The sequence below is a fragment of the Mesoplodon bidens genome, assembly GCF_964165515.1.
Source record: "Mesoplodon bidens genome assembly, chromosome: 7".
NCBI classification, from domain to species: domain Eukaryota; kingdom Metazoa; phylum Chordata; class Mammalia; order Artiodactyla; family Ziphiidae; genus Mesoplodon; species Mesoplodon bidens.
The window spans coordinates 115,796,038-115,812,780 of NC_138164.1; the positions used below are offsets into that span (position 1 = coordinate 115,796,038).

The 16,743-nt window shown below is 63.9% G+C and overlaps 1 protein-coding gene across 1 annotated transcript in view; it reads right to left on the reverse strand.

Annotated features, from left to right (window-relative positions):
* Positions 1–11,053, reverse strand: part of LOC308620874 (mucin-5AC-like) — a gene marked incomplete at its 5' end in the record, with an annotated part of 28,803 nt that extends 17,750 nt beyond the window's left edge. Inside the window, 26 exons of the mRNA XM_081240761.1 lie at positions 223–402; positions 551–664; positions 753–891; positions 1,038–1,189; positions 1,376–1,476; positions 1,730–1,782; positions 1,852–2,107; positions 2,283–2,409; positions 3,037–3,131; positions 3,521–3,685; positions 3,766–3,903; positions 3,983–4,052; positions 4,479–4,589; positions 4,822–4,960; positions 5,256–5,373; positions 5,597–5,722; positions 5,820–6,033; positions 6,156–6,265; positions 7,030–7,120; positions 7,471–7,585; positions 7,783–8,044; positions 8,225–8,284; positions 9,288–9,362; positions 9,433–9,584; positions 10,412–10,433; positions 10,981–11,053. Of these exons, the coding sequence (XP_081096887.1) occupies positions 223–402; positions 551–664; positions 753–891; positions 1,038–1,189; positions 1,376–1,476; positions 1,730–1,782; positions 1,852–2,107; positions 2,283–2,409; positions 3,037–3,131; positions 3,521–3,685; positions 3,766–3,903; positions 3,983–4,052; positions 4,479–4,589; positions 4,822–4,960; positions 5,256–5,373; positions 5,597–5,722; positions 5,820–6,033; positions 6,156–6,265; positions 7,030–7,120; positions 7,471–7,585; positions 7,783–8,044; positions 8,225–8,284; positions 9,288–9,362; positions 9,433–9,584; positions 10,412–10,433; positions 10,981–11,053 (3,258 nt within the window). The remainder of the gene's footprint in view (positions 1–222; positions 403–550; positions 665–752; positions 892–1,037; positions 1,190–1,375; positions 1,477–1,729; positions 1,783–1,851; positions 2,108–2,282; positions 2,410–3,036; positions 3,132–3,520; positions 3,686–3,765; positions 3,904–3,982; positions 4,053–4,478; positions 4,590–4,821; positions 4,961–5,255; positions 5,374–5,596; positions 5,723–5,819; positions 6,034–6,155; positions 6,266–7,029; positions 7,121–7,470; positions 7,586–7,782; positions 8,045–8,224; positions 8,285–9,287; positions 9,363–9,432; positions 9,585–10,411; positions 10,434–10,980) is intronic.
* Between the last annotated feature and the right edge of the window lie 5,690 nt (positions 11,054–16,743).

Here is a 16,743-nt window from a genome sequence, read left to right on the forward strand (position 1 = left end):
GAGGGGCCCCTGCTGTCACCCCCTCTCCCTCTCTGCCTCCCTGTGTCTCTCTGTCTGTCTCTCTGTCTCTCTCTATCTCTCTGTGTTTCTATCTCTCTGTCTGTCTCTCACGCTGTCTCTGTGTCTCTCAGTCTCTCTCTGTCTCTCCCCCACCCGCATCCCTGTCTCCGGCCGGCCCTTGGTCTGGGGTGAGGGCAGCGTCCTTCCTGGGCAGGGCCTCACCTTGAACTCGGGGCTGAGTCTGAGGAAGATGCTGGTCCGCTTGTCCCACAGCACCACCAGGCTGACATCCGTGTCTACCACCAGGTAGATGCCCATCTGGCGGATGGAGAAGGGGGGCACCTGCCCCTGCTCCTTCTCGATCACCTCCACGTTCCCGTCACTCAGCTTCAGCTCGTAGCTCTGCGTGGGGCAGGGCCAGTGAGTGTCTGGGTGAGGACCCCAGCTACCTGTCGAACGGGTCCATGGCCCTGCGGCCCCCGTCCCGGCTCGGCCATGGGAGCGTGGCCTTCCTGGGGGCTCCCCACCAAGCCCCCCGCCCACTGCTCACCCCCAGGAAGATCTTGATGGCCTTGGAGCAGGTGGTCCCGGTGGTGACACAGGGGACGTTCTCGGTGATGACACGGAAGCTGTCCTGGGCGCTGCCATTCTCCCCACAGTGGTCCTGGGGGAGGCCGGGATGGGACTGAGCGTGCACCCCGGGGCAGCACAGCAGGCCTGCGGGACGGCGGGAGAGCTCGGCAGCCACATACCTGAAGCAGTGTGTACTCGCAGTCCCCGCTGAAGCTGTAGCGCTGCCCGTCGAAGGTGAGGTAGTGGCCGTCGCCATACACCGTGCAGGTGGCCGGGCAGGGCTTGTCTGTGCACTGCCACGTCCTGCTTTTACAGGTGCTGGGGCAGGGGCGGCAAGCATCAGGCCCAAGCCTCCCTCCTAGAGGCCCAGCTGCCTGCCTGGGTGGGGGCAGGACTTGCCGGCTGGGCTGCCCCTCCCGCTGCAGGGAACCCTCCCCCAGGTGGGGTCCGAGCCCCCCACATACCAGGTGTTGCAGCCCACCCGGATGCTCTGGCCCGGCTTGTAGCTGGCCTCGTTGTGCACACAAGGGCAGTCGGACACAGGGATGCAGCCGCCGTCACCAGTGGCCACCAGCCCGTGGGGACACACACAGCCAGGCACACACTGGGAGCTGTACTATGGAGGCAGGGGAGCAGACACAGCTTAGTGGACCCCCAGGGCCTGCAGCAGGGCCACAGGGATAGAAGACCAGCAGCCTGCGGGCAGGGGTCCCCTGGGGCCAGTGAGTGGGCTTCTCCACAGGTGCCCATGAGGGCCGAGGAGGTGTGGGGCTGTTGGAGGGGGGTCGCTGGGGACACTTACACAGTCCATGTCCAGGGTGTGGCAGCTCTTCTGACAGCCAGCCCCAGCGGCCCCAGGCGTGGTATTGCGGCAGTCGAAGTAGACCATGGGTGGGGTACAGACTGGGGAGGGTGGGGCCATTCAGTGTACCCTGACGCCACCTGCCAGGCTCGCTTGAGGGACGTGTTTCCCGACGGCAGAGTTTGGCCGCCCCAGGGTGAGTGTGTGAGTGCGCAGGCAGGGTGCCCACGCTGCTGAGCCCAGAGACGCTGATTGGCACTCACCAGCCTCGCTGACTTGTGGGCATTTAACCCCATACTTTAGGCAGAGATAACCGAGGGCCCCCTCCCTCTCCCTCCCCCACTCCGGGCTCACCTGGAGCTGGGGCATGGCCTCCGATGCAGGTCAGTGTGCCCTGGGTGCAGGTGCTGCAAGGAGAGAGTGGTCAGAGGGTTCCCCAGCCTCGCCCACACCACCCACTCAGCAGGGGCTCTTACCAGATGACCCCCTGCTCGTGCGTCGACTCCCCATCGGGGACCAGGGAGCCCCCATGGTAGCAGGGGCAGCTGGTGGCCGGCACACACTTGCCCATATCATCCAGGAAGGTGCCGTCAGGGCAGGTGCAGCCGTCCACTGGGACGAAGCTGATGCTACAGGTGACGTCCGCGTCACTCCGGGCCCGGCACGTGGGCTGGCAGGTGCTGATGTTGTAGAGGTAGGTCAGCGACTGGGGGCAGGTGGTCATGGGCTTTGCTGCAGGATGCCAGGAGTGGGTAGCACTCAGGACAGGGCTGGCCCCCCTGGCTTCCCTGTTCCCGCCAGGCCCTTCGTCCTTGATGGGGTCCCGGGGCACTGGCCTGGGCGCTCCTTGGCCTCTGAGCCTGGCTGGGGGACGGGGGCCATGGGACCTCCACCCTGGGACACTCACTGCACACGCCGTCCCGCCAGCCGCCGAGCAGCACGCCCCGGGCGGCGCAGGCCCGCACGTAGGAGGACAGGGCCGCGCACATGCAGTCCTCGCTCTTCTCACAGTTGCACGTGTCAAACATGCAGTTCTGGGGGGGCATTGGGACATCAGAGACCCCAGGCCACACACGGTGAGCTTCCCCCATGCTGCTGCCGGAGCCCCTGCCTCCCCAGAACCCCTCCCCGAGCCTCACGGGGGTCCCACTAACGTGCACAGAGCATCTTGCAGTCACGCCCCTGCTGGGGGGCAGGGGTGCTGGAAGGACCACAGCCCCTCATCTCTGTGACCCAGTGGCCCAGCCCTGTGTAGTCAGCCTTAGACGCCAGTTTCTCATTTGCGCCCTGGGGCCAGCGGGCCACTCACTCCCTGGGTGTAGGCCCTGTGCCTAGCATGGAGCAGGAGGACAGGACGGACTCAGAACCGCAGCAGGTGGGTGAGTGAGTGAGTGATGAATGAATGAGTGGATGAAAGAGTGAGTGAGTGAATGAGTGAGTGAATGAATGAGTGATGAATGAGTGAATGAATGAGTGGATGAATGAGTGAGTGTGTGAATGAGTGAGTGAATGAATGAGTGAGTGCGTGAATGAGTGAGTGAATGGGGGCGGGAGAAACTGGAGGCTGAGAGACCGGCTGGGCCCAGACGCTGCTGCCACGGCCCTTGGGACCCTGAGGGTGGCCGAGTGGTCCAAGGGCAGAGGCAGGTGGGTGGCATTACCGAGTAGTAGGTGCTGGGGTTCACAGCAGCGTGACAGCGGGTGAAGGGGCCGTGGGGGCCTGTCAGCCGCGAGCACCAGTGCTGAGCGTATTTCTCTGTGGACGGGGAGTGGGGGCCGTCAGCGAGGCTGGACGGTCACGTCAGGCGGGAGCTACACGGAGATGAGCAGCTTTCCTTTTAGCCGGAATCCCTCATGCTCCGTATGAAAGAGGGCCAGGTGTGAGCAGACCTAGGCTGCTTCCCGAGCGCCCCCCAGCCCGGTCCCCCCAGGAGAGCAGGCAAGGAGGGTGGGCCTCCCCTCCCCCCAGCACCCTGATCCTCTCCTCCCGGGGCTCACCCGGCCAGAACGACGCATGTTGAGTCTGCCTGTTCACCTACCACCTGACTCCCCCTTCAGGCCGGGCCCCCAAGGAGCCCATGCTCAGACCTCTGGCCCAGGGGCCCCGGCACCAGGTTGGCCTGCGGGGCTGCTGGGCACACATACCGTTCTCCACGCTGAGGGAGCAGGGGTCCTCCAAGCTGTTCTTGACGTTGGGGCAGGCGGCCTGGGTCTTCCAGGTGTTGGCGAAGGCGGCGGCTGTGCCCTCCACCACGCCGCTGATGGTCCGGAAGTCGTCGGCCTGGTTCTGGTTGAAGTTCCCGCACAGGCCTGAGGGCGGGGGTGGCGTGAGGTCCCTGTGTGCTGGGCTGCGGAGGGTGGGCTCAGGTGCTGGGTGGTGACCCTCTTACCGCAGGTCTGCCCCTGGAGCTGGGGCGCCAGCCTCACAAACACCTGCATGACGGGCACCAGCTGGATGTCCAGCTGCAGGCCCAGCTGGGTCTGGGCGATGATGAAGAAGGTGGAAGGTCTGAAGAGCGTGACGTTGGCTGCAGACACAGGGGACCAGGTCTCAGTGGGCGCGAGGGGTGGGGCTGTCAGGGGGCGGGGCAGGGCAGGCGCCCTCACCTGCCGAGAGGGGCAGCTGGGTGTAGATCTGGTTCACAAACACCTCCCCGCTGGCCTTTACCACGAAGACCTGGAGAAGCACACGACAGGGCTCAAGATGGCCTCCCCAGGGCAGAGGAGGGCTGATGACCTGGCCCCCCATCCCCCAGGCTCAGCCTGCTCCGCTAAGCTTTCCGCGAGGACCCGACCTTTTTTTGGCGACATGAAAACCAAAGAGATTTACTAAAGTAAAAAAGTCGACTTCAGCAGAGAAGCTTCCTGGCCTCATGGGGGAGGTGTGGAGGCCCCGTGCCAGCCCCTGAGCTGTTCACTTTGGGGACGGTCACTCAAAAGAGCCACAAGAGGTGGAAGCAGGGAGTCAGTGGGAGGGTCCTCGGGCCATGCCTGGGCCACCTGCGGGCCATGCCTGGGCCACCTGCTGCCCATGTGGCATCAAGGGCTTGGGCAGAGGTCACTTGCCGTGAAGGACACCCCCAACCCCAGGGTCTGCACTCACCATGTGCCCCCCACCCAGAATCAGCGTCAGGCTCTTCAGGCAGGTCTCACTGTTGGTCAGTCCACACCTGCGCAGCTCGGCCAGCACAGTGAAGGCATTGCTGTCACAGGGCTGGAAACACAGGTCCTCACACAAAGCTCAGTGGCCCCCGGCCCGCCTCATCCTCCCCTCCCCACCACCCGTCCACCCGCCCAGAGCTGGGGTGGTTTCCTGGAGGACTCGGCATCGGGGATCCCAAGGTGGCCCCAAATGCAGCACCTCCATGAAGCCCAGGCTGGGGAAGGACACGTGGACCCACGGCCTGAAAGCTGCTCTGTCCGGGAAGGACCCTGGGGCCATGTACCTTGGCCAGCACGTAGCTGCAGTCCCCGTGTACCGTGTACTGCCTCTCGTCGAACGTGGAGAAGTGGGCACCACCCAGCACCGAGCAGGTGCCCGGGCACTGCACCTCCTGGCATCTCCACCGGCCTCCAGAGCAGGTGCTGAGAGCAGGGAGCGACCACGTGGGTGCTGGCCCCCAGGAGCAGCCCGCCCCCCCACCCAAGATGGCAGGTAGACTTGCCCAGGCCTGCCTGCATCACCACATAGACTGGAGCCCATCAGCGCCTGCCCAGAGAGCCACTGGCCTCTGCCCGGGGACCCACGTGGGAGGGGATGAGCAGCACCGGGGCCACAGCCCCCAGAGGGGCTGGCCCGGGCTCATCTAGGGGTACCAGAGGGCAGGGGCCGTCCCTGGACATCTCCAGGGGGAGGGAAGACAGGGACCCAGGGTCCTACCAGTTGGTGCAGTCTGTGGAGTAGCCGGTCCCTGGAGTGTAGGTGGCCCCGTTGTACACACAGGAGCACTGGGGCACTGGGATGCAGCCAGTGTGGCCGATGTCATCCAGCACCGTCCCTGCAGAGGCAGGCAGGCCACTTGGCAGGTGCCGGACCGTGTCTGCCATGTGGGTGTGTGGAGGGGACAGGCCCTCTGCCCACAGTGGCCCTGCCCTGGAGGGTTCCTCAGACCCAGGGGTCCAGGGACACCTCGGGCCACGTCAGAGGGGTCTTCCTTCCTGAGCGCCCACAATGCATCTGTGTGATTCTGGGGGGCCAGAGGGGGTGGGGCTCCAGCTCACCCTCGGGGCAGAAGCAGCCCGCGATGCAGTGGTCCTCACAGAGCTGGGAGTGCTCCAGGTTGGAGCAGGTGTCCGTGCAGGGCGACCCACACTCGCGGTACTGCATGTTGAGGGAGCACGTCTGGGCTGCAGGGAGGAGGACGAGGCCCATGTCACGCCCTGCCCCTGCCTCCAGCCCGAGAAGGGACAGCATGGTAGGGCCGGGGCCACTCAGGGCACTCACGGCAGAGCTGGGGGCCCCGCCAGTCCAGGGGCAGCCCCCCGGCGTGGGTACACTGGCGGGAGTACTCGGCAAGGGTGTGACAGAGGCAGCTGGTGAGGTTGGCCTGGTCACAGTGGCAGAGATCTTGCCGGCAGGCCTCCAGGTAGCTGCTGGCGTCCACCAGGGCGGCACAGTCCGAGAACGGCTCGCTGCTCAGCATCTCCTCGCAGATGCCCTGGGGCAAAGCCGGGGCACTCAGTCCAGGCTCTGGAACATCCCCTGGCTCATGGCCCCCTCCTCGGCTTGTCCCCAGGGCCGTGGGAGCAGGACGCCACCCCCGTTCACTCTGGGACTTACCAAACCGGTCAAGCAGTTCATGGGGGGCTCAGGGGCAGGGTCCTGACACTGCTCCGTGGGGCCGTCCATCTTCTGCAGATTCCCAAACTCGGTGGCGGTCAGCTTGATGTCTGCCAGAAGCACAACACCGGGCTCTTTGCAGACTCCCAGCGCCCCTCGCTCGGGGGGACCGGGCTCCGCCTGCCTTCTCCTACCACACCGCCAGTTTCAGCGGCGGCTACACAGGACTTTCGGGGAGTCTGGAGATGAAATGAGGAACTCCCGGGCATTCGGGGCTGCAGGGCAGCGGGGTTGAGGTCCGTTAACTGACGCTCCGCTGGCCCAGGGCTGGAGAGTGACCCTGGGCCCCTGCCGGCCACTGCTGGGCCCTCGGGCAGGCTTCCCCTGAGGGAGTCCCTTACGTATGGGCTCTTGGCGGGGCTTCATGGGCCTGACAGTGGGGACCCTGGGATCGGGGCTGCAGCGGGTGTGGGTCACATAAAAGGCCACTGCTTGGCAAAGTCTCAAGGACCAAGGAGCAGAGACAGGGTCTGGATGGAGGCAGGTCTTCGATTTCAGAGGAGGGTGTGCGATGGGCTCTGAGAACAGGAGGGCTCAGTGGGGGCTGCCCCTCCGAGAGCGTGTGCTGGGTGGGATGGGGTGGGGGTGAGTGCACGTGAGGGCACGCCTTGCGCCTGTGTGTGCTGGGGCGTGCCGGAGTCTGTGCACATGTGTGTGGTGTAGGTGTGCGTGCATGCTGGACCTCGAGTGTGTGGGTCTGCGTGCACGTGTGTTAAGACTGAGACCTCTGATTTGGGACCCTGGAAGGCAGGCTTCCAGGGAGCACAGAGCTGGAGCAGGAGGCAGGGAGGGGGCCTTGCGCCCCAGGGCTTACTGTGGGAGAAGAACTCGTTGAAGACGGGGACACCATTGAAGTCTCCGCAGAGCCCGCAGGTCTGGTTGGCGTACTTGGCGTCCAGCTCCAGCTGTAATGAGAGGACACATCAGACTCCAGCCGTGCCAGGGACAGCCCCGGACCAGAAGGACAGACGAGGCTCCCCAGGTGGGAGCAGCTGGGCCTCCTCACAGAGGACCCTCCCCATTTGCTCCACGCGGCTGGGACCCGGAGCAGGGGGTCTGTCCTGGAGGAAGCTGCCCCCGCACGCAGGGTCTCCATCAGGGGTGTGGACCCTGGGGCCCCCATTCTCACTGCCCCGGGGCCGGGGGCGTCTGGCTTTCCCACCCTCCTTCGCCCAGAGCACCTTCCTCCCTCCCTGGGGAGGCTGTCAGCCTGGAGGCGTGTGCCTGGTCCCCCGAGCCCGGCCCCCCGCCTCACCAGGAGGCTGTCATCCTGGTTCCACATGAAGACCAGGCCCAGCCTGGCCGCCACCTTCACGTCGCTGCTGCGCTGCTCGATGAGGACTCCGGAGCGGCTGAAGGGAAGCTGAATCCTGCGGAGGGAGGGGCCCAGCTGGGAACGAGGAAGGGGCCGCTTCCAGGGCAGAGGGAGAGCCTGAGCCCCTGGGCGGGGCAGGGGGCCGAGCATGGAGGCCTGGGGGGCACCGCACCGGGCCCCACTCTCGGGACAACTGCACTTCCCTCCCCCGACGGCCCAGAAGCATCCTCGCCGTCCAGGGCCCAGACTCACAGGCGGCCGTTGACCAGGACGGAGCCCTTGGTCAGCTCGACGACCATGCCATCAAGCTTCATGGTGACCCTGCTGGGCGCGGTGGCGTTGGGGCCTGGGCCGCGGCGGAGCTGGAGGTTGAAGTCCTCGTAGGCGGCACCGCAGTGCGCGGAGAAGACGTAGTTGCACTGCCCGGGGAAGCGGAAGACGTCGCCGTCGAAGGTCTTGTAGTGGAAGTCGCCCCACGTGCTGCACACCCGCCCGCGGTGCGCCGCGTTCAGGGCTGTGGGCCGAACAGAGCAGGGCCTTTCCGAGGGCGCCGAGTCTGGGACACCCGGACGGCCCGAAACCTGGGCCCTCAGCCACCTGGGAAGCTGCGGTCCCCCTGCCCGCCCCGCCCCCCAGGTCTGACGAGGCAGAGCTCGGCCAACACGGCCCCCCGCCTGGCCTCTCGGGTTCTCACCTCGCACCAGGGGGGTGCTCCTCAGAGGCGGGTGGATGGTCACCCCGCGGAGGGAATTGCCTGTGGAAACAGAGCGGGTGATGCACAGCCCTCATCCCCACCACCCAGGCACAGCTCAGCCCCCACGAGAGGCTTTGGCGGCTCCGCGACTGCTCGCATCTGGCGGACTCCAGATCCGGCTCTGGGTTCTGCCGTGTATACGGCCTCCCGGCTGGTGTGAGCACCAAGGCCAGCGGGGACCACTGTGGGCTGAGAGCAGAGCATCCCAGGGGCCCCAGCTCTCACACCCCGTGGCCCAGAATGCTGTTTGCACCGGGGCTTCCTTGCTCCCGGAATCTCAAAAATGCCTGAATCGATACCTGGAGACTGTCATGCAGAGTGAAGTAAGTCAGAAAGAGAAAACCAAATACCGTATATTGACGCATATTCATGGAATCTAGAAAAATGGTACAGATGCACCGGTTTGCAAGGCAGAAATAGAGGCACAGACGTAAAGAACAAATGTATGGACACCAAGCAGGGAAAGGGGGGTGGGATGAATTGGGGGATGGGGATTAACATATATACACTAATATGTATAAAATAGGTAACAACTGAGAACCTGCTGGATAGCACAGGGAACTCCACTTTGCTGTACAGTGGAAACTAACACAACATTGTAAAACTATACCCCGATTAAAAAACCAAACAAACACATCAGCAGCTACGGACAATCCCTTGGGTGCTGACGTCAGGCACAGGTGCGCCTCCCTGGGAGCCCCTTTCGGGGACATGCAAACTGAGGTGGCTGGGCCTGTCCCCGAGCCTCCCCTTGCTCTGGGGCGTCTGGCCGCGCTGGGGGCTGACCCTCACCCGCCCTGCCACCCCTGGAGTATCAGGTGTTAACTTCAGGGAGAAAGGGACATTCTGTGAGCCCCCAGCCAGCCTGTCACCCTGTCTCAGCCACGCCAGATGGGGATGGCAAGCGGCCTGCAGGGCCCAAGGTGAGTGGCCCATGGCCCCTCAAGGGCTCTTTGACTGCTGGGGTGGTGGGGGGGCTCTGACAGGTGGGGGGTCCACTCACCGCCAGGCCCCTGGGGGGCAGGAGGGAGGTCCGGGTACGCATAGCCGAGCTCTGCAGCGCTGCCCCGGGCCTGGCCTTTGGGAAGAGGAGAGGGCGCTGGGCCTGAGCCGGCCGAAGGACAGGCACGTCCCCTCAGAGGATGCACGGAGGGAGGGGCGGAAGGTCCGGATGGTGGAGTCCTCTGTGCGGACGGGGGCGCTGGGAGGACCTCTTCCAGGCTGCTGAGCCTCGGAGGTCACCCGGGCCCACGGCTGGGCCACCACTCCCTTGACCTCCCCCTCAGGTGGCCCCATGAGCCTGTGGGGGTGTCCCCGGCCCCATGAGCATGTGGGGGTGCCCCCGGCTGGTCTCTCCAGGGGCCATTCCTTCATTCACTGTTCATTCATGCCCACCGAGTGTCCACCAGGGCCCAGCCGCGGGTCCCCTGCTCAGGTCATAGGGGGACAGGCAGGCAGCCCCCGTCCGGGAGCATCCCATCTACCGAGGGAGCAGACAGTAAAGCCGCTGGTCCAAAGGCAGCCAGAGCTCCGGAGGGAAATTCAGAGCCTTTTGGGGATCTGGCACCAAGAGTGGGGACAGAGCTGCTCCCAACGTGGGGTGCTCAGGGCCACTGCACAGGTAGGGGCCCCATGCTGTGGAGGCCAGGCAGGCAGGGCCCAGGGACAGGCAGTGTCGGCCCAGAGGCCACCCCAAGAACCTCATTTCTGGGGTCCTCAGAGGCCGTTCCAAAGGTGCAGAATGTCACCAAACACAGGCTTGCCATGATCCTGCACAGAGCTGGCATTGCAGGAGGGTGCCCAGCCCCCCACCCAGAAGGGGAGGCCCAGCCCCCCTCTGGATGGGGGGCTGACCCAGGGAGCACAGCTTCACTCACTGGTGTTCTGGCCCCATTTCTCAGATCACCCAGGACAACCTGGACTCATCCTCGCCATGTGTCCAGGGAACATCCGGTGGGGCAGCCTTGCCCGGAGCACTCGAGGGAGAGTTTCCCAGTTCTGGGACTGTCTGGCGGCAGCGGGAGACTGGGGAGCAGGATGTGTGAGCCGCCTGGGGCAGTGGGGACCTTGGCTAAGACAGCATGTTCCCCAAGCTGCCGTTCCAGGAGCCTGGGAGCCACCCCTCACCCATCCAGGGCCCTGCTATCCCCTGGGAAGCAGAAGAGGGAGGTGAGGCCCAGTTGGGAAGGGGCCTCCGAGGACCGTGGGGCCTGTGAGCCGCCCTCATCACACCCTCCACCCAGGACTGAGCCCACCATAGAGAACCAGAGAGGGAAAGCGAGCTGCTGAACCGGGGATGCATGGGGTGGGGGTGGGGTGTCCCAGGCAGGTGGGCAGCTCTGCCAGGCTGGCCCAGGAGTTCGAGAATCTGCTCAGACCAGGCCTGGCAGGGGGCAGAGGGCAGAGAGCAGCAGAGACGCACGTGTGGATGAGATCCTGCCGCCAGGGGCTCATAGATGCTGGGCTGCTCCCAGCCCTAACCCCCACGTGGATCCCGCAGCCCCCAAGAACCCCTCCCCAACCCCACAATCTGGAAGAGCTGCTCACGGATGCACTCAGCTTGACCAGAGCCCAGGACAAGGCCTCAGAGCCGTCTGCTGCCCGCCGGGGGCCAGGGCCACCCTAGGATTTGGGGGGGCCACAGGGGTCCCAGGCCATGGTCAGGGCCAGCCTGGGAAAGCCAGCACGAGCCTTACCTGTGTGCTGGGCACAGGCCAGAGTGAGGCCCAGGGCCCAGAGCAGGGCCAGCTTCCTCAGGCCGACACCCATGGTGTGTGGGGGGAGAAGTCCCCAGGGCAGCCTCTGAGGAGGGCTCTGAGTGTGCAGGAGCCTTTTGTAGTCCCAGAGCTGGCTCCAGCCCCACTGGCCTCACGTGGGAGGGTGGGGCAGGGCCTGTGGTTCCCCTCACCCAGGTAAACAGTGGGCACTGGCTACGGGCTGGCCGGCAGCTGAAGACAGGCAGGGATGGGTGTGTCTGCCAGGTGGGACATGGTCCCTGAGGGTCCCCCAGTCCTGGTCTCAGGCATCCTCCCCCACGCCCCTGCCCCTGGACCTTCCCTGGCACTCTCCCGTGCAGCCGGACCCCTGAGTTCCTGGCACCTGGAGTGGCCACTGGCATCTTCCCTGCTGCCGGGGCTGCTGGGGCCAGCCCCACCCTCACTGGAGAAGGGCTCAGGGCGCGGCACTCCCGGTGACAGGACCCTGCCCCACAGTGCAGCCCCCCGACCAGCACTGCCTGGGGGCCTGGCTGTGCTCCAGCTGGGCAGGTGACCCCAGGCCAGCTCCAGTCACAAGTGGGCCTGTGGCCTTGAGGGGCAGGGGTGGCTGAGTCCACTGAGCTAGAGAGATGCCAACTGAACGAGCCCAGAAACTGGCCCAGTGGTCTTGGCCCTGATGGGCTCTGGTTGAGAAAGCACGCTGGTGTGATGGACACCCGGCCTCAGACAGTGGGTGTGCAAACCCTGGGCCTATCAGGGAGCCAGGCGCTGCGGCTGGACTTCTGTCTCAGGGGTCGGCACACCCACACCAAGGCTGGCGGCTCCACTGCCACAGGTGGGCCCAGCCAGGAGCTCTACCTGGGGCAGAGTGGCAGCAAGGTGAGCAGGGGCAGCTGGGCTGGGTCCCCAGCATGCTGGGGTGGGGGCTGGGGTCAGGGGGCACCCTGGAGCTGCTCTGAGCATTTGCTTTTGGCTCACTTGGGGCCTGTCCCAAGCTCCTTCTGGTCACCTTGTTTTTGGCCCCTGAGCCACCCCCTCCTCATGCCCCAAATTGGCCCTGGTACCTGGTAGAAAGAAAGCCTCACACATAACAGGAGAGTTGGGGAGGGACATGGTGGGTGGGTGAGTGAGTGAATGAATGAGTCAGTGAATGAGTGGGTGGGTGGGTGGGTGATCCCATAGCAGGGGCCGTGCATGCGGGTTGAAGGGCGCGGGCGCCACCTCCGTGCCCCCCTGCAGGCTGGTGTAGCACATCGTCCCCCTCCCCGGCACGCTGCCCGGCTCTAGAGCTTGACAGCACGTGACCTGGTGCTGAGCAGGGCAGAGACCCCTAGGGGCAGGCCGAGGGGACCAGTCTGGCTCCAAAGGGCTGTGTGGGTTTTGTGGTTAGGATATTGGACATTGGGAACCAGTGCCTTGGTGGGGAGGCTCAAGGGCCTGCAGCTGGGGGCCAGACCCAAGCTGAGGGAAGCATGAGTGACACGGGCCTCCCCTCCTCACGACCCCAGGAAGGCAGGGAGGCAACAGGTCAACCAGTGTCCACGCTCCCGGCGTAGGGCACAGACCTGAGTCCACACCTCGCCCCCGACCCATCTGAGTCACCAGGCACGCCCTGCGCCGGGCTTAGCATCCCTTCCCGGGGTGCGGGAACCCCATAAGAGGGACACATGGAGAGGGGGTCTGGAGTTGGGGCAGGTGTGGGACCAGTGACCCAGCCTTGAAAACCAGGCGCCTTCTTCCCTGTGACCTCCCCGCACCCAGTGGGGGCTGTGGAGGGGTGGGGGGCTGGAAGGGGTCCCTTAAAGCAGTGGGGCAGTGATTCCACCCTCGGGCTCTCAGGGCCCTTCACGCCTAGTGAGGGCAGCACAGGGGAAGGGGCACGGCTGGGGTGAGCCTCGGCCACCCTCAGTTTCCTCATCTGAAAAGGGGGTCCATGAAAACCCCTGCAGGAAGAGGGTTCATGTCCAGGGGTTCACAGTAGGGTGCTGTGTGTGAGAAGCGGGAGCCACACATGGGGCTGTGGCTTGCCCAGGGCGGTAGCCCCACAAGCCTTTGTTCTCCCGGGTTCTGGGGGGACCACACAGCCTGCGCCTGGGCTGCTGCCAGCCCCCCACCCGGACCTGATAAACTAGCGGGTTTACTGGAGAGCAAGGCAGTGCTTGTTTGGACAGAGGGCTGGGGTCCAGTGCTGACAGGATTGCCCAAGCATTGCCATGGCAACAGGAGGACGGTGGAGGGACGTGGGGATGGGATTCAGGCCAGGCCGCTGACTCACTCTGGCAGCTCTGATTTGGGACCGGAAGCGGGCATCAGATAGCTCCTGTTTGTATGAGGGACTGACCCAGGTGAGGATGAAACGTCCACCAGACCGGACCTGGCCAAGAACAGGGCCCCACGGGTGGGCAAGGGGCCCATGGGTGGGAGGTGTGAGTCCAGCGCTTTCCTCTTGGAGCGGGTGGTGTCCTGGGACCCCCGGGGGCAGCACGTTCCTCACACTCTCTCCTCGGACACATGACATGATGGAGAAGCGGCCCCCACGACCCTCAGGACCCTGGGCTGCCTGACCCTGACTCTGATCCTGACCCTGGCCTAGCCCAGCCCAGCTGTTCCTGGCCAAGGTGACCAAGGCAGGGGACACTGGCTTCAGCATTGCCTGCCCAGGGCTGGCACTCCTCCCCCACGCCTGTCCCTCCTCCCCCACGCCTGTCCCTTCCTTTCCAGTTTCTGGGCGTGGCCGAGGTCCCAATGCAGGTGACCTGCAGGGCCGTTGGGGTCACTCTGCTGTAACTGCAGGACCTGGGGGCTGAGCCGTCGCCGCAGCCTTCTTCGGACCTGACGCTCCCACCTCCCTCAGCCCACTCAGGCTGCAGGGCAGAGGCTCTGTCCTGGGGGACACAGGTACAGCTTAGGGGCAGAAAAAGGGGGCAGCTTCACAGCCCTTCCCATGTGGGACTCTGTGGGGTTGGCCTCCTCCCCTCCAGAGCGAGGAGGTGAGCACAGCGGGGTCTGACTGGATGCGCAGACTGTCCGGCTGGAGTGGCCAGGGAGCCAGACCCAGACCTCCCTCCCCTATAGCCCGGTGCCCTCAAGGGGCTGCAGTGGGGGGAGACTTGACTTCCACCCTTCCACCTGGGGCACGTCTCCAACCCGGAGGTCAACACCCACACCCCAAACGCCAGGTCCCTCCAACCCCCTGCCCTGGGGAAAGAGCCGGGCCTGGACCAGCCACACGTCTTAAAGCAGACAGTCAGCTGTGGCTCCTGTTCTCTGCTGAGACTGCGGAGTGGACGGCTGTCTCCAGGCCCCTCCGGACACTTTGCAATCCCCGTCTCGGACGCCAGCATTGTGGCAGCCCTGGTGGGCCGGGCACACTTCTTGGAGGCTTCACTGTATAATTCAGTCCATAGAAAACCAAAAACTCCTGAGTGGTAGGAACTGTGGTGATCCCTGCTTTTTGGATGACACAGATGGGAGGCACCTGACCTCAGAGGGACCAACTGGAATTCGAACCCAGGGCCTGGGGCTCCAGACACTGGGAGGAGATGGTATCCTGGCCCTGAAACCCATCAGCTGTGCAGCCCTGGGCCAGCACATCACCCTCTCTGTGCCTCGGGCGTCTCATCTGGAAAATGGTGATCATAGGAGCACTGTTGCCCCAAGGACAAAACCAATTGATGCATCAGGGAAGCATCCTCTGAGCTGCGTCTGGTCCCCCGGAAGAGCCCCTGCCGCCCTCGAAGCGGTCGCCTCCAGGAGACTTCAGGCAAGTTAAGGGACCGCATGAAGCTCCCGCTTTCTCTTCCTGAAACGGGGTGATGATGCCGCCCCGGGTCATCCCTTCGACTTTCTGCACATTTTAATGCATCTGGAATCTCGGTGCATTGTCAGCCTAACCTGCACCATGAGAGTCAAACAGGCAGCACCTTCCTCTCTTGGCTGCACCTAAAATCACAGCACAGTTTCTCATCAATGTTGGCTTAGCATCCGTGACCCACAGTCACTCCTGACACAGGGGACACCGTGAGGCCGAGGGTGCGGCCTGATGTCATAGATGCAGAAACCAGCAGTTTGGGGAAAGTTTACCACGTATCCTACGTGACAGAGAATGATTTCAAGACAAAGACAGATGGAACCCTTCTAACCCGTGAAGAGGAAGTGGGTGCCACCTTGGCAGGGAGGCGCTGGGAACCTCTGATAGCTTGCAGGAATTACCATGCTGTTGACAGAAAGGGCACGGTGGCTTCAGAGTTGCTCCAAGCTGGGAACTTCCTTGATAAGGAGGACGGCTTGGCTTCGGGGCCCGAGGGGGTGAGAGCCATCTGGAAGATGCCCATGGGTGGGGTCAGCCTCCCCGGGCCGAGGGGCCAAGACCCTCCCGGGACTGGTGGCGGGGGCAGGCGGGGCACGGGGGTTGCTCTCTGAGCGGCGGGAGAAGGGAGCGGAGAGTAAACTTGGTTTTATGGCAGGGCTGCACTGATTTGGAGGCTTCCTGCACGTGTTTGTTTATCTGCATCACTGGGGAAGCAGAATTCCTCCCGAGATCTGACCTGGTCCCCCAGATCCACAGCTGTAGATGAAGGACAGTGAGCCCCCCACTTGCTGCTGACAGTGGCTCCCCCCTCCCCCCACAGCTGAGCCCCTCTCTGCCCAGTGCCGGCCCTGGAGTCCCTCATCTCCCTGGGCCCAGCTCGGCTCCTGGGAGCCCCCGCCCGCCCCCTCCTGCCCCAGAAAACACAAAGGCCCTCAGCCCCTCCCCACCATGCCTTCCTCCTCAGCCTCTGCTCAGCGGTCACCCTTCCACCTCCTTGGGGGGATGGAGGGGACTGTCCGTTGAGGTTGTTCCCTGGAGGCATCTGTGTCCCTCATAGCTTCCCAGGCAGCCTGGGCACCTAGGGGTCAGGTAGCAGCTGACACTACTAGAATCCCCCTCCTCTGCCCTAAGAGCACTGTGCCAGCCCCTCCCCCAAACACCGCCATCTGCAGGCAGGGAACTGCCCGGCCCACTTGCCTGCATTAGGACAAGGAAAAGTCACCCTTGACTGTCCTGTCAGCCTCTAGGGAGGGGGAGGATGGAGCCAAAGTGAGACGCCGTCCAAACAACACTGACTGTGGCCCCCCAGGGTCCTGACGTGGAGCGGGTGCCTCTGACCCCAGGACAAAAGAACATCAGCACTCGGGGGGCTGGGGGTTGTCTAATACCATCAGCATGTTTAAAAGGTATTTTTCACAGTGTAAAATCATACTCATAAAAATTAAAGCACCACTTCTGGGTGTATCCCAAAAGAATTGGAAGCAGGGCTTCGAAGAGATATTTGCACACCTGTGCTCACAGCAGCCAAGAGGTAGAGGCAACCCAAGTGTCCATCGATGGATGAAGGGATACACATGGTCCATCCACACAGTGAGACATTATTCAGCCTTAAAAAAGGGAGGAAATCTGACTCAGGCTACACAGGATGAATCTTGGGGACAAGATGCTCAGTGAAATATGCCAGACGCAGGACAAGTCCTGCATGATTCAATCACGTGAGGTCCCTGGAGGACTCACATCCATAGAGACAGAAAGTAGACGGTGGGGATCAGGGGCTGGGGGAGGGGAGGGGAATGAGTGTTTAATGGGGATAGAGTGTCCGTGTGGGAAGATGGAAAGTTCTGGAGTGGATGGTAGTGAAGTTTGCACAACGATGTGAATCTGCTTAGTGCCTCTGAAATGTACACTTAGACATGGTTAAGATGGTACAT